The 14,383-nt window shown below is 33.3% G+C and overlaps 1 protein-coding gene across 1 annotated transcript; it reads right to left on the bottom strand.

The window, feature by feature from the left end:
• Positions 1–447: 447 nt before the first annotated feature.
• Positions 448–1,560, bottom strand: LOC111995203 (protein SRC2). Its single transcript, XM_024027116.2, has one exon. The coding sequence runs from the start codon at positions 1,457–1,459 to the stop codon at positions 788–790; it is 672 nt and encodes a 223-aa protein (XP_023882884.1). The 5' UTR covers positions 1,460–1,560; the 3' UTR covers positions 448–787.
• Between the last annotated feature and the right edge of the window lie 12,823 nt (positions 1,561–14,383).

Raw genomic sequence — 14,383 nt, 5'->3', positions numbered from 1 at the left:
TTGTCAACAAAATATTGTCTCCTTCATCAACAAAGTATTTTTGATCCTTCACCAAATATAAATGGAGAGTGCCATAAGCTTGTCTATTGATCTTCTCCTAATCTTTATCTAATATCTCTTTATGTTTGTCATCCAAGCCAAAACACCAAAGTTTTATGCGGTTTAATAATAAACTATGTGCATAGGTAGCAAAATCTCTCTAATGTTCTCTCAAATCTTTCTATTTATAAGATTTCAATATCTATTTCTTATTGAACAATAACTAATTAATCACTTACTTATTTGAGAACTAATATATTATCTTTTATACCAAGAAATTAAGCATCAAATCAAAAAATGAGTCAAATCTCCAAACTTGATTCAAATTCTATCAAATAATCTTATTGATTTGATTATGAGTTTCACCTAATCAAAAACGGAAGAGTGCCAAACGTCAATACATCTGAATTGAATGAAACTTCCAAGTAACTTAATAAAATGAATAATAAAAGGACTTAATACAACATGATAGATTAAATAAAGACTCACGCAGCTACAAAAGCTTCCAACACCATAATTGATAACACTACATTACACTACACTGCAACTCGATTACTAATCGCCAGAAGACATTTTTAGAATGACTAATACAAACTACAATGAACAGCACAAACCACCAAAGCAGATAGACTAATTAACCCACTTTCCAATACATAGCTTTTGAGGTGCATGGGCTTGTATTATCACCTAAATATCATATAAACCTTCAGATTCCTATAATTCCTTGACCTGTTGATCACACCCAGTTTCAAGAATATTCATCTTCATTATCATCATCAGGCTGTTCATTATCATCATCTGGCTGTTCATTATCATCATCAGGCCCGGAAAACGGTATGCCCACCGCAGCCATCAGCCCCGAGCCTGACCCTTCCCCCAACCCTTCCCCCAATCCCTCAACAAATTGGCGTGCGAGGCCATTAGCACCTCTTTTAGGCCTCTGCTTCACATTCGGATCAGTAGGTGGGTGATCCACAGTCCTCCCGAACTTATAAGAAAAAGCTAGTGCTCCTTGTGCCTCACCATCTGAGGTCACAATGTTTTTACTCGTATGTTTTTCATCTTCTGCTGCATCATCATCATCACCAAATTCTTTCAGCAGTTCTGAGATGAGCACGCGGACTTCACCAATATCTTTGTCCCTTACACTGTGTGTCTTCCGACGTGACTTGAGCTTAACAACCAAATCAAGATGGTTCTCCTGAGCTATAGCAAGGTTGATGGTGAACTTAACGTTGAAGTTCCATGTAGGGTTTGAACCACCTTCTGAGTCAACAGATGTTTTTCTCTCGGGGGAATGGAGGATATTGTTGTGGTCGCGAATGAAAACTACGGCATAAGGTTTCATTCTTTTGAAATGATTTACGTACTTCAATCCCTCAGCGGACTGAATTACAAGCTCTAAAGGCCTGTAACTCATGTTGTGTGGACTTTAATTGGAGAGACAAGTATGGATGTGAGTGAATGTATATGCTGGTTTGCTATTATGTTAGTCTTGGCAATGTAAGGTGGCTTATCTAGCATCACTCATAATCCACTTATAAGTGCACGAAGACAGAGATAAGGTCGGAATATTCCTGGTAAGGTATCACAAGTGAACCATTTTAGTGTGAACCAGTCAAAGAAGACTTTTATAATTAATATAATATCTTTAAAAATTAAAACCTTTCGTAGATGGCGGACTTGACAATAAGACTTTATAATTAGGGAAAAGTTTAGGAATTAGTTAATGTATTATTTTTTAAAAAATTTATAGAAAAAGAAAAAAATGAATATTTTGAAAATTTTTTGTATACCTCATGAAAGTGGTGTCAAATTTTTCTTAAAATAGTTTATTAATATATATCTTAATGATATTTGCTAACTGAATTTTAATAATTAATATTATTGTAGATGGCTTGGTTGAGATTTGAGGATGTGTGCGATTGCAGAATTTATTATTATTATTATTTTTTTCATTTTTAAGGAAGCCATAACAAATGTTGAAAACTATATGTTTTAAATTACTAACATTTTTTCACAGTATATTTTGTAATTGTCAAGTATTATTCTAATTGAAAGTACAGAGAAAATTCTATTATTTCAGTCAAAAAAAGAAAATATAGAGAAATGGATGAATATTCCATCACTTTCTCATTATGATTCTCCCAGAAGATGAAAGAGAAACGCGTTAAGAGACTGAATCTATTTCCTACACACTTTTCATGGAGACTCAGGTCCGTTTGGATTGAGCTTATTGTTGCTGAAACTGAAAACTGAAAACTGAAAACACCGTAGCAAAATAATTTTTAAATGTGTAAATAATATCGTGAGACCCATTTTTAATGAAAAAGTTGTTAAAAAGTGATATTTGTAGGTCCGTAAATAGTGCACGAATGCACTGTTCACAGTGGAAAAGTCAGCCTTTGCGACTGAAAGAAAAAAAAAATAGCAAAAACGCGTTTTCATCAAAACGCAGACGCTAAACGCCGACCCCAAACGGCCACTCAGTCTATTTCCTACACACGTTTCATGGCTATTCGTTGACTGGTTCACATTGATGGTGGGACTAAACTGGACTTCACGACCTTTCTATCTATTATGTCCCTGCTTCAAAGGTTTTTATTAGGTTTTAAAAGTTTAAAACAATTGACAAATTGTGAACATAAATTTGTTTAGATGTAGATCTTAAAGTTTATACAATTCTCAAGGTGTTGCAAATCAGAATACAAGAAAAAAGAAGCTACAGGTTCAGGAATTCAAAACATGCCAGATTCGACTGATCAAGAACAAGGCTTGACCGGTCTAGATGCGAATATTGCAAATTTTAATTTTGGCCCACTACTCATTAAGCCTATTAAGTGATTAGGGTTTCAGATTTATTTCACATAGTATTTAAAGAAAACTCTAAGACACGTTTTGTGAGGACTTTAGAGGTGCTCTTATGAGATCTAAAGGGTACTATGCCTTCTTCTTTCAAAGTCATTATCGAAAATTATTCTCATACCATTAGAACCGGTAGATCTGAAGTTGCTACAACAAGATCATACATAGCTTATGATTTAAACCTTCAAAATGGAGAGTTTGTGTTGCTAAACCATTAAATGAGATTTCAAAATCACAAACAGGGAGTTTGTGCAAATTCAAGATCAAATAGTCTGTGGAGTCGGAGCTGCATGTGGTTGTGTTAGTGAGTTCTACATGAGGTACCTTTAGATTTAGGGTTCAAATCTATTGTAATATTTCATTCTATCATAGTGAATTTGTTTATCTTGAGATAATTAAGTTAAATCCTCTCTAAGTTTTACCTTGAAATTGTTAGTTTCATTAATTTTCCTAAATGATCATATTACTGTTTTCTGTATATTTCCGCACTAAAATAATATGTTTGTATGTGTTTAACCTAGATCTCATAATTACTTTCTCAAAAAAAAAAAAAAAAAAATCTCATAATTAACCTAAATAAACACTTCGCTAATTTATTAGGTTAAACTTATATAGTTTTAAAGGGTCTAAACAAACAAATAGTTTTTGATATCACCATGTAGATCAAAAAGTAAAAAAAAAAAATTGTTATCAAAAGAGGAACAAAATCTTGACCAATGAGAAATGAAAGTTCCATGGATTTGATTACGGATGCTGACTAGAGGTACGATTTTTTGTGAGATAAAGGTTCACAAATTTTATATACTCTAAATTCCTCTATTTTAAGAATATTGATTTTTGTGGCTATAGCCCTAACATAATCTGTTCTGATACCACGTGTAAGATTAAAAAAAAAAACGTTCTTGTTACTAGAACACAATTAATTATAAGAAAATAGCATTTTATTTATATACCTCTTGAACTCACCACGAAAATATCTTTATATTTGCACGCGCACATTCAACATAGGCAAGTCTTCCTCTCTTAGCTCCTACTTTCAAGATGACTCTTGACAAGTTTTAGCTATGATTTTATCCAACATTAGGAGTTTATAGTTATCATCAATCCATCATAGATTAAGTTTAAAAGTTAAAATTTTACACTCTACCTCAACATTAGACTATTGTGGGGGTAAGAGTCCAAATTTGTATATTGAGCCTTGGGCCTTATCTGAGGACATGGACATGTCCGAGGAGGAGTAATGATTAAGATATCCCTTAATGGGTTGTGTTAATAAAAGGACAAAAAATATCATCGCACATCTTTAGTGCGATGGTTACTCTACAAGTATAAGTACTTGTGGAGTGTGGGGGGCAAGGGCCGAATTCAAGTTTCCAGGAGGGAGCTCCACACACATATACACTTAGATTAGACTAAAGTAGAATTTCTATCTTGTTAAAATAAATAAATAAATAAAAAGGGCAAAAAATTATTAAAAAGGTTGCCAAAAAGGATAAAAAAATTGCTAAAAAATTATCAAAAAGGATAAAAAGCTGCAAAAAGTAAAAAAGATGCTGCAAAAAGTTATTGTTAACGGTCACCTTACAGTGCCTGTTAACACAACCCTTTTTATCATTACTATTTTTTTCATGTTCTACAAAAAGACTTACAATTTACTAGACCGTAAACGTAAACCCTACTAAAGCTGTGGGCCGTGTGTCGCAAGCTTAGAGCAAGATATTATGTTCTTCATACTTTTTTTTTTGGTTACATTGTTTAATAAGTGTCTGTTTGCTTTTGATTCTCACCAAACAAAAAAAAAAAAAAAAAAAAAAGCTTACAATTTACATCCTCAAATAATACAAAAATATCAATGTGCTATTTCCATTAATATTTTTATAACTAACTAGCATTTTTTTAGAGAGTTTCAACCTATGACATTTGTTTATTATAATGCTTTATTATCAAATCAAGACACCAACTGATTTTTGGTTTAGGTGAGGATTGGATCTTAAATCTAAAAAGGAGGTTGTTTCAAATTGAATATAGTAAAAAAATAATATAAACATTATTTTTAGACAGATTAATGACTAAAATGTGATGGTCCATAACGAAGGGGTATATTAATATTGTTTTCCATCATCTTAATGGTGTAAAATCTACTTCTTTAAAAAAAAAAAAATTGAGGGTGTAATTGCATTTTAATTTTTGGATAGTTTTATCTTATTTTACGGTCATGGTGGATCACTGGATCTGGATCTGTAATTTGAAAGGCCCACTATAAATTGTGTTACATTTGGGAGGCAAATGTATACGTGGGTTGTGCAGGCCACATTTGCTCTGATGCTAGCCCAAGTCCATGGATCTTGCATCTATCATTGCTAGCCCAGGTTCTTTTTTGTGGAAAGTTGATAGACTTGGTCCAATCTAATCTGACCCATTGAATACTCTCTCTCTCTCTCTCTCTCTCTTCTCTCTCTCTCTCATGAATGAATGAATGAATGAATGAATGACTAACTCATTGAAGGGATAAGTAAACTCGCATTAATCTTTTATTCAAATTGTATATTACTAATGGCATTAAATGATTTTTATGAAAAAGAATTTAATCTCAAAGTTTTGTATCTACTTTAGTGCTTGTTTGGTTCAGCTTTTTGAATCTAAAAAAGTGTGTTATTGAACCCAAAATTGAAAATCTCCAAACCATTTATTATACAAATCACATTAGACTATAGTTACAACATCAAATATTGATCACCAAGAATTTATAAATTTACGGATGTGAAAGACTCGCATCTTTCTCTTCCTTTGTTTTCTTTTTGAAAAGGATGCCATTAACTTTAAAAATGTCTTCAATGCATCTATTAGTACAAATTTGTAGGATGTTATCTGGAAAATATANTGTTTATTGTAATGTCTTTAGTCTTTAGTCTTTATTTTAGATTAGCTTGATTTGTTAGTCTTTAGTGTTTATTGCTTAGTCTTTAGTATTTACTGTTTTCTGATCTTTATTATTTTGGGTATATCCTTCATGTTCTTCATGTTTAAGATTTGAATGAGAGTGTTTTGATCCGTTTTGGGGTTTGTTTTTTACTTATTCTGTGTTAGAGTAACGAAAAGTGGAGAGGTAGGTTACGGCACACTTACGGTGAGAACCTCAAGTGGGCAAAGTGTCAAAATTGAAACTACAGGTAGGCACATAGAATTAGAGGCAAACCACAGGTAGGTAAATTGTAATTATCCCATTTATAAATTTATGGATGTGAAAGACATGCATCTTTCTCTTCCCTTTGTTTTCTTTTTGAAAAGGATGCCATTAACTTTAAAAATGTCTTCAATGCATCTATTAGTACAAATTTGTAGGATGTTATCTTGGAAAATATTATTCTCACAATTCTTATATACATCTTCTGTTCTGTATATGTCTCTCATTCATATTTAGTTGATTTTAAAACTAAAATTACTAGATGTAATACTGATTACATAGATGGAAGACAGACAATAAATGGGTGTATAAAAAGTATATTTGCAAATAATACTTTTTAATGTTCACGTTGTGTTTTCATCTTTTATTGCATTATGGTGAAAAACCTACATTATGCTTAAAAAAAAAGTCTTCATAAGAGGTTTCTTTAAAAAAAAAAGAAAAAGAAAAAGAAAAGTCTTCATAAGATTATTCAAAAGACAAGCCTATGGATGAGAGTAGGCGTGTCCACTCAACCTCTTGAAGCCCATAATGCATAGCTTGAAAAGGTCCGCTGTTCTCTGAAGAACAAATGTTGGTTTTGTTTTTTTGTTTGGGATATAGAAGAACAAAATTAACAATAGGTCAAAGCATTAAAATTAGAATGGTATATGGCATTGAACTTGTAATTTTTCTGGCTTATGATTAGATGCTGAACAAATACAAGAGCCAACTCCTTTAAAAATAATAATAATTAAAAAAAGGAGGATTATTTATCCCTTCATACCCCAAGAAACTATTTGAAGTTTTGCACAAGGAAAATGCAGATATGATACATAATTTCCTCATCCTATTTCTGTTGTACTTGTATAATAATACAATTTTTTTTTAAAGAAGTCAAAGCACATAATAGAGTTAATCAAAAACCATTTATTATTATTATTATTTTTTAAAAATCACAAGCATTGTAAAAGCAAACAACAGAAATGACTACATTAAATGGGCACTAGATAAATGTTTGTTGGATTCACAACTAGCTTTAGTAGCTATAGGATTGCGATAACAGTTCTGATTCACAACTTAGTGAGTAAAATATTACTATGGTAATGCTAAGATAAGGAAGTTACTTTGATTGTCATTTCTATCATATTTTTGTTTGTATTTTTTTCTTAAATAATAAAAAGCATTAGGAGTTCCGTTACTTCCGTCCTTGTCTTTGGTTGCATCACTTGGTCCAAAATGTGGCCTATGTTTGTGTTGGGCTATGTGGAAGTTAGTTGTGTTTAATTTGGATTATGATCCGACCCGAAATAATATTGTTACAGTTTTTAATGGGAGATTTTCTGAGGTTTAGTCTAATTTTTGGACCGCTGTATAGCCCATTTTGAATCCTATGCACAAGATAGAAAAACTCTCGATTTTGGAGATTAGGGTTTGAGGTTGTTTTTGAGAGAGAAAACTGCACTGCCACATCTTGTATTTTTCCTTGAGAATAATAAAATCCCTACAATTCTGTAGATATAGGCAAATTACCTAATTACATAAATATTGTTTTGTGTAATTATTTTATTTGGCATGTATATTTTTTTCTTTCTAATTTTGTATCTCATAGATCTAAAAATTTCGTAAATATTCCTCTCTTAGTCTGCTGACTTGATGGATGCCCAGGACAATAAAAGTAGTATTATGTTGAAGCAATCAAGGGCGTAGCTAGTAATAAATACTTGGGGGGGGGGGGGTTGTAACAGAGATATACTAAATATAATTCTTAAGTCTATTGGATACAAAATTATCAACTTTCATATATCATCATATACTTGAACATGTTGGGAATTCAACCGAAATTCCAACCAATCCTTATGTGAATCAAACCATGAAGGTTGAAATCGACGATGATGAGTATCATCATTGTATGGATAGTCTATATTTTTAGGTTGATATGAACTTTTTTTGAGATAAACTCGTCAGATTTCATCTTGTTTGTTGATAGGAAATTCATATATTTGTTTACGTGATTTTGGATCACGATCTATCTCTTCAAATTGAAGTTTTGGACATTTGGAAGGGTGTTCATCAGACATTGAAGTATTAACATTTGTTTCTACAGCCACAGGTGTCCTAATTTCTGAATTGCTAACATCTTTTTTCTTAAAGAATGCATCAATTGTTTTTCGTTTGCTCATAATTCTTTTAGCTTTAAGAATATGACTCAAAAATTATCCTAAAAAGAATTTTAAAAAATAAAATTTTAATTAGAACTTTTTTACTTAGTTATATGAATGTTATTCATACTCAAGAAAAAAAACAAAATTTCCACTATAATTTAAACAGTCAACCCATTTTTAATACAATTTTAATTAATAATAACCCCTCAAACAAAAACAAAAACAAAAATAATTTAATTAATTTGTCTTTTATAATATATTGGTTAATTTAATTATATAACTTTAATTATTGTTGTTTAGCGTAACAATAAACTATATTGCTTTAATTTGTTTGTCATTAATTATATTGCTTTAATTTGTTATATTATTTAGTTCCTTGTACACATTACACTAAAATAGCCAAACATTATACATTCTATGTTCAGCATAATAATTAAAGCAATATAATGTGCAGCACATTACATTGCTTTAATTATTATTTACTACTCGGCCCATGTGCCCATCAGCTCATCTACCCCCACCCCACTCAACAGACAAGCATAAGCCGTCCCTCAATCATAACCTGCCAATAAGAAAATTTCACAATCACAGTACACATTACACATTTACACTAAAAGACAATCAATATCACCTACACCAACACACACTGACCAACAGCAAGTTAGCAACGGATAAGACAAAGGCAAAAAGAAAAATAAATTTAAAGAGTAAAGCTATAAAGATTGGTTCTCAAAAAAGAAAAAAAAAAAGAGAGTAAAGAAACTAAAGATTCAGCAGTCAATCAGAGTCTTACAGTTCAAAAGGGAGAGAGATACTGAGTTAGACAACTAAAACTCGAATAAAAAGAGAGAGACATCAAACATTCATTTTCATTTCATATTTTTCATCTCAGAGAGAGAGAGAGAGAGAGAGAGAAATACCTTGACGCCGAGCACCGGAGCAGTCGAGACGGTGAGACGAGACCGATCTGCGAGCTGCGATCTACGATCTGTGACGAGGTCACGAGTGGCAAGTGACAAGCGACGGCTAGACGAGGACGACGAGCGATGGAGTGAGCTGCACCTGTGAGCAACGGCCGACGTGACCGTCTCATTGTGGGTAACTGGGTTTGGTTTGCTCTGGGGTTTGGTTTGCTCTGTATTGGGGTTTTTTTTATTTTTTTTATTTTTTTAATTTTTATTTTTTTTAACACCTCTGTATTGCAGTATTGGGTAATGGGGTTTGGTTTGATTTTTCTCTGTATAGGCTGTATTGGGGATTGATTTTCTCTGTAACGACATGACTGTGGTTTGATTTCTGATTTGCTTTGTATATTTTTTTTTTTTTTGGGTGAGAATCCATGGGTTTGCTACTGTTGGGCTTGCCATGGGCAGTGGGCTTGGCTAACCGTGGGCAGTGGGCATGGCTTTGTTACAAATTTATTTATTTATTTATTTATTTTTTCAGATTTTAGTTCAAATTTTTTTTTTGGGTTTTTTTTTGGCTTGAAAGTAGAACAAATAATTAATTATTATTTTTTTTTTTTAATTTAAGGGTGTTCCTAATTTTTGATTGAGGACTGGGAGAATGGGTGAGAAATGGGTAGGGGGGCCAGTTGTCTCATGTTAGGGGGGTCCAATTATTTTTTCTTCATAGTCTAATGGGAATTTTTTTTTTTTGCAAGGGCCACAGCCCCCCCAAGCCACTATGTGGCTCTGCCCTAGAAGCAATCACCTTAAAGCAAACCAAAAGTTAAAATAGTTATTTATTTGCGACTCCACTATATAAAACGTAAGTTCTCAAATTGTTGAGGCCTGCGATTTCGTAGTTTTAAAACTCGACTTTGGGCTAGAAGTCCTTGGGGTTTTAGACTAGATGGGATGCACTTCACCAGCTCAGCCCAGTGTATAAGCTTCCTCTTATCCCCACCAGCTAATATTAGGGATGACAATTTTTGCCCGACCCGCGGGTACCTGGCCCGGCCCGACCCTAATGGGCCGGGTTTTACCCTGTCCGATTAGGAATAGGGTCGGGTATGGGTTAAAAAAAAAACCCGAAGTGCCCCGTTTAAAAACCCGGTAGCTGAAATTACTAAAATACCATATATATATATATATATACACCTAAGTATCTGACCCTAATTCCTCTCCTCATTTCTTCACTCAGCCTCCCTGCCTCAATCAGTCAATCCGAAGTCCCTCTCCCTCATTTCAGCCTCACTCCCACCCTCCCTCATGCCTCCCTCCCTCAGTTCGACCCTCCCTCTCCCTCATTTCAGGCTTTCAGCTCAATCCCACACTTACTAAGTAGAAAGATTACCACTGGTTCTACACAGACAGAAGAATATCTTGTTGGACCTTGCGAAGAGGACCCTCTCGCCGTTGACTCTTCACGGTATTCAGCTTCAGCCTTCAGGTATTCGGCTTAGTGTATTCGGTAGTGCTAAGTTTTGTTTCCAAGCTTCAGGTATTCAGCCTTCAGGTATTCGGTAGTGTATTCGGTAGTGCTAAGAATATCTAGTTTTGTTTCCCAGCTTTTTTGATAGTCTTTTTTCTTTTCCATTTTTATTTATGTATTCGGTAGTGCTAAGTTTATTTATTTTTCATGTCCTTGTTTCCGTGGGTTATCCCTTAACATTGCATAGCTGTGGTTGCATTTTGACAGGGGGCAACACTGGAAGTTAGTGTATTGTCCTCAAAGGTCAGTACTTTGGATTATATATGTTTGATTCTATGCATTTATGTAAATGGGTTTGTTTTATCTTGTTCCTGCTTGAGCTCTATGCCTCTATCTTGATATTAAGGTTTTCCAGCTTTAGATCTTAGGACTCTTAGAAAAGTTGCTTCTTTTTTGTTACTAAATTTCCTCTTTCACTTCTTTTGTTCTTTTTATATCTGGATTATTCTCAACATTAACTTAATTTCAATTTTAGCTTAACTCTGTTCTTTACTTTACTTTTATTTTTATTTTTATGTTTTAAACTTTTCATTTGTTTTTTGGGATTGGTTACAAATTTTAGTTGAGAATAAGGTTTTTTTTTTTTTTTTTTAATAAATAAATAATAATAAAAATTGGATTACAAATTTTAGTTGAGAATAAGGTTTTTTTTTTTTTTTTTTAATAAATAAATAATAATAAAAATTGGGTCAATGGCTGGAAATGAAATCCCATAGGACATTGTTGATGAAAAACAACAAGAACAGCAATAATTATAGTAACAGTAATTTACCTGCAAAGCAAAGTGACTTTAGTAGAATCTATTTCTCTTTTTTTTTTTTCCTAATATATTGTGAATAGCATTTTTCTTAATGATATTCTATTTGAGTGTAAATTGATTTGGAAGTTAGTGAATTGATTATACTTGTAAAGTGTTTTTAAAATTTTCTTATATATTCTTTGGTGTCTTGTTTAGAAGTATATATGTATTTTTGGTTTGGGGGTGAGGGGAATAGAGGTTTTATGTTGGGTATTGGAACTCTTCCTCTAGTATCAAGTTTCATACGAATACATTATTTATGGAAAGTAGGCGTATTGATGGTTGTTGATGATTAGTAGAAATTGCAGGAATCTATGTTTTGGCTTATTGATGGTGACAATGTTCATTCTTCCAAATAAATATATCTTTTGACTTGTAGGTAAAGTGGGCTTGTAATTAAAAATTTTGTTTGGGTTGTGATGACAATGGCAATGAAATATTGTTTTTTGTGTTTGTTGGAAATGCAGAGCCTAAAACAGAGATGGAAGACACAAACACAGACACAAACAAATCTGGCTCTTCCTCGCCGAGCGGCTCGCCCTCAAGAACCGGACGTTGTTGAACTTGTTGGATTTAGTAACATTTTGTATTAATTTAGTAACTTTTTTAATTTCTTAGACTTGTTGAATTAATTTGTTGGTTTGTAATTATTCTAAACTTGTGGGATTTATTTTGTAACTTTTTAATTTCTTGGACTCATTAGACTTTTGATACTTATTTCTTGGACTTGTTGAATTTATTTTATTTTTATGTTTAGCTAGTGATTTTAGTTATGATTTTGTTGATTAATGATTAAATGGTTATCTTAGCTAGGTAATTTATTGATTTAAAATCTTAGTTATGATATATTGAATTATGATTATGATATTAGTTATGATTTATTGATTTATAGATTTATAATTAACAGGTGATTTATTGATTTATGATTAGTAGCCTTAGCCTATGATTTGGACTGATATGGCATTTGGGCCACGTTAATTATTTAAGCTTGAATAATGAATATGCATGCTTAATATAGGCAAAATTTGGGCAAAAATTGGGCTTGAATCTGGGCAAAATTTGAGCTAAAACCTGGGCTTGAATTAAAATTCGGGCTTAATTTTTTTTTTTTTGGTTGGGCCACAAATTGGGCCCAATTTCTAAACGGGGCCCGCGAGGCCCGGCTGGGGCGGGTTCGGGCCCCGGGAAAAAACCCGGTATCCTAAACGGGCCAGGTCTGGGCTACGGGTCTTGCCCTGCGGGTCGGGTCCGGGTATGAAAAAACCCAGCCCGAACCTGACCCGTTGCCATTCCTAGCTAATATTCAGGATTCCATTGTCAAGGAAGAGCTCCTTTTATTTGGGGCTCTGGTTATGGAGCAGCTTTGGTTTGCCAGAAACCAACTTATTCAAGGGAAAAGAATTTTTCTCGGTCAAGTCTCTACAAGTGGTCAGGAATAAATTTCAAGAACCTCGTTTTGCTTTCTCTTCTGTTTCCTTAGTAAATCCCAGGAGAGTCAATGTTAATTGGGTGAGGCCAAAACAAGGATCCATTAAGATAAATTGTGATGCGGCAGAGGGATCAAACCATTCCTTCATTGCCTTAGTTGCCAGGAATTGGAGAGGGGATTTGGTTTTTGCTTTGTCAAAACTAGTAGAAACCAACTTCCCTTTCCAAGCAGAGGCCGAGGCAATTAACTGGGTGAGTCGAGTGGCTACTGGCCATGGTCCTGCGAGGTTTGTTATAGAAAGCGATGCCAAAACATGTATAGAAACTCTCCTATCTCCTTCTGATGAAGTGCATTGGAGAATTTCAGTCATATCTGCTAATACTCTTAATTGGGCTTCGCAGATTCAGTTCCTTGGTTTCAGATGGAGTCCTAGAGAAGGTAACAAGGCAGCCCATGTATTAGCCTCCTGGTGTTTTAAGAATAAATTTTCTGGTTGTTTTGTTGAATGCTCTGCTCCAAGTGTTGTTTTGAATGTTATCTTAGCGGAGCAAGCTCATTTTGGTCATTTGTAGTTGTTTCTGGTCTGTGTTTCTTGAATAAAAGCTTCAGTGGTTCATAAAAAAAAGAAGATTTTTTTTTTTTGACAACTAAAAGAAAAGAATTATCAGTTTTATAATTTTTTTTTTGGTCCTTGTAATAAAAGATTGATTGTAGGTACTTTGGGAGAAAACTGAAAAGAGGGAAAATTTGAAGGCTTTCCTTTAGATTCTTTTCAAATATATTTTCTTTGTGGTACACAAAAATCCAACATCATTTATTTGACCCTATTCCAAAGAAGTGGTAATTACAAGCCTACACGTTTGCTAGGTCAAGTATCTCCCTTTTTTTTACTCTGTGGAAAATTAGACATAGACCCAATAATTTGCTCGAACCTCTTTTTGAGAAGAACTGCTCGAACTTGATAACTTGCCCAATCCTGAAGTAAAAATATGCAAATAATGACTTGTTTGGTATGTGTGTTTATATAACAGTTTTTAATTTTTTTAAAATTAGTAAAAAAAATATGTAATATTATTTAAAAATTGAAAACATATATTTGAATTTGCATACCAAATCGGGCCAGTTTTTTGGACCCATTAAAGGTGGGTGCACCCGTTGAAAAGACAAGTCGGATTTGGTGCAAGATTGGTTGAGTACTGCTTGACTTGCACTTCATGCGAGTTCACCTTTTATTCAAATTGATTTTTTAACTTTGTGTAAATATGCTTTACACATGGGTCCCACGTACAAAAAATAGGTACCCTTTCTTTAATTCTTACAAGTTGACTCAAGTCTTCCATATAAAATCAGTTTTCTTTTAATGCTCACGAGGTATGGGGACAAAGCAACCTATTTTAGTCATGGTTTGAACAAATTCTACATTCGGTCTTAACAGTTTTTAACAAAAATCAGTGTCACTTTAAAATTCGTTTGTGTTCAACGTGTCA

This window comes from Quercus suber, unplaced genomic scaffold, assembly GCF_002906115.3.
Source record: "Quercus suber isolate HL8 unplaced genomic scaffold, Cork oak 2.0 scaffold_239, whole genome shotgun sequence".
NCBI lineage: Eukaryota > Viridiplantae > Streptophyta > Magnoliopsida > Fagales > Fagaceae > Quercus > Quercus suber.
Note: the sequence above shows the minus strand (reverse complement) of the source record. Positions and strands in the feature narration are given on the sequence as shown.

Bases quoted from the DNA above. Each gene is read 5' to 3' on its own strand.
- LOC111995203 (XM_024027116.2), bottom strand. From the start codon at position 1,459: ATGAGTTACAGGCCTTTAGAGCTTGTAATTCAGTCCGCTGAGGGATTG.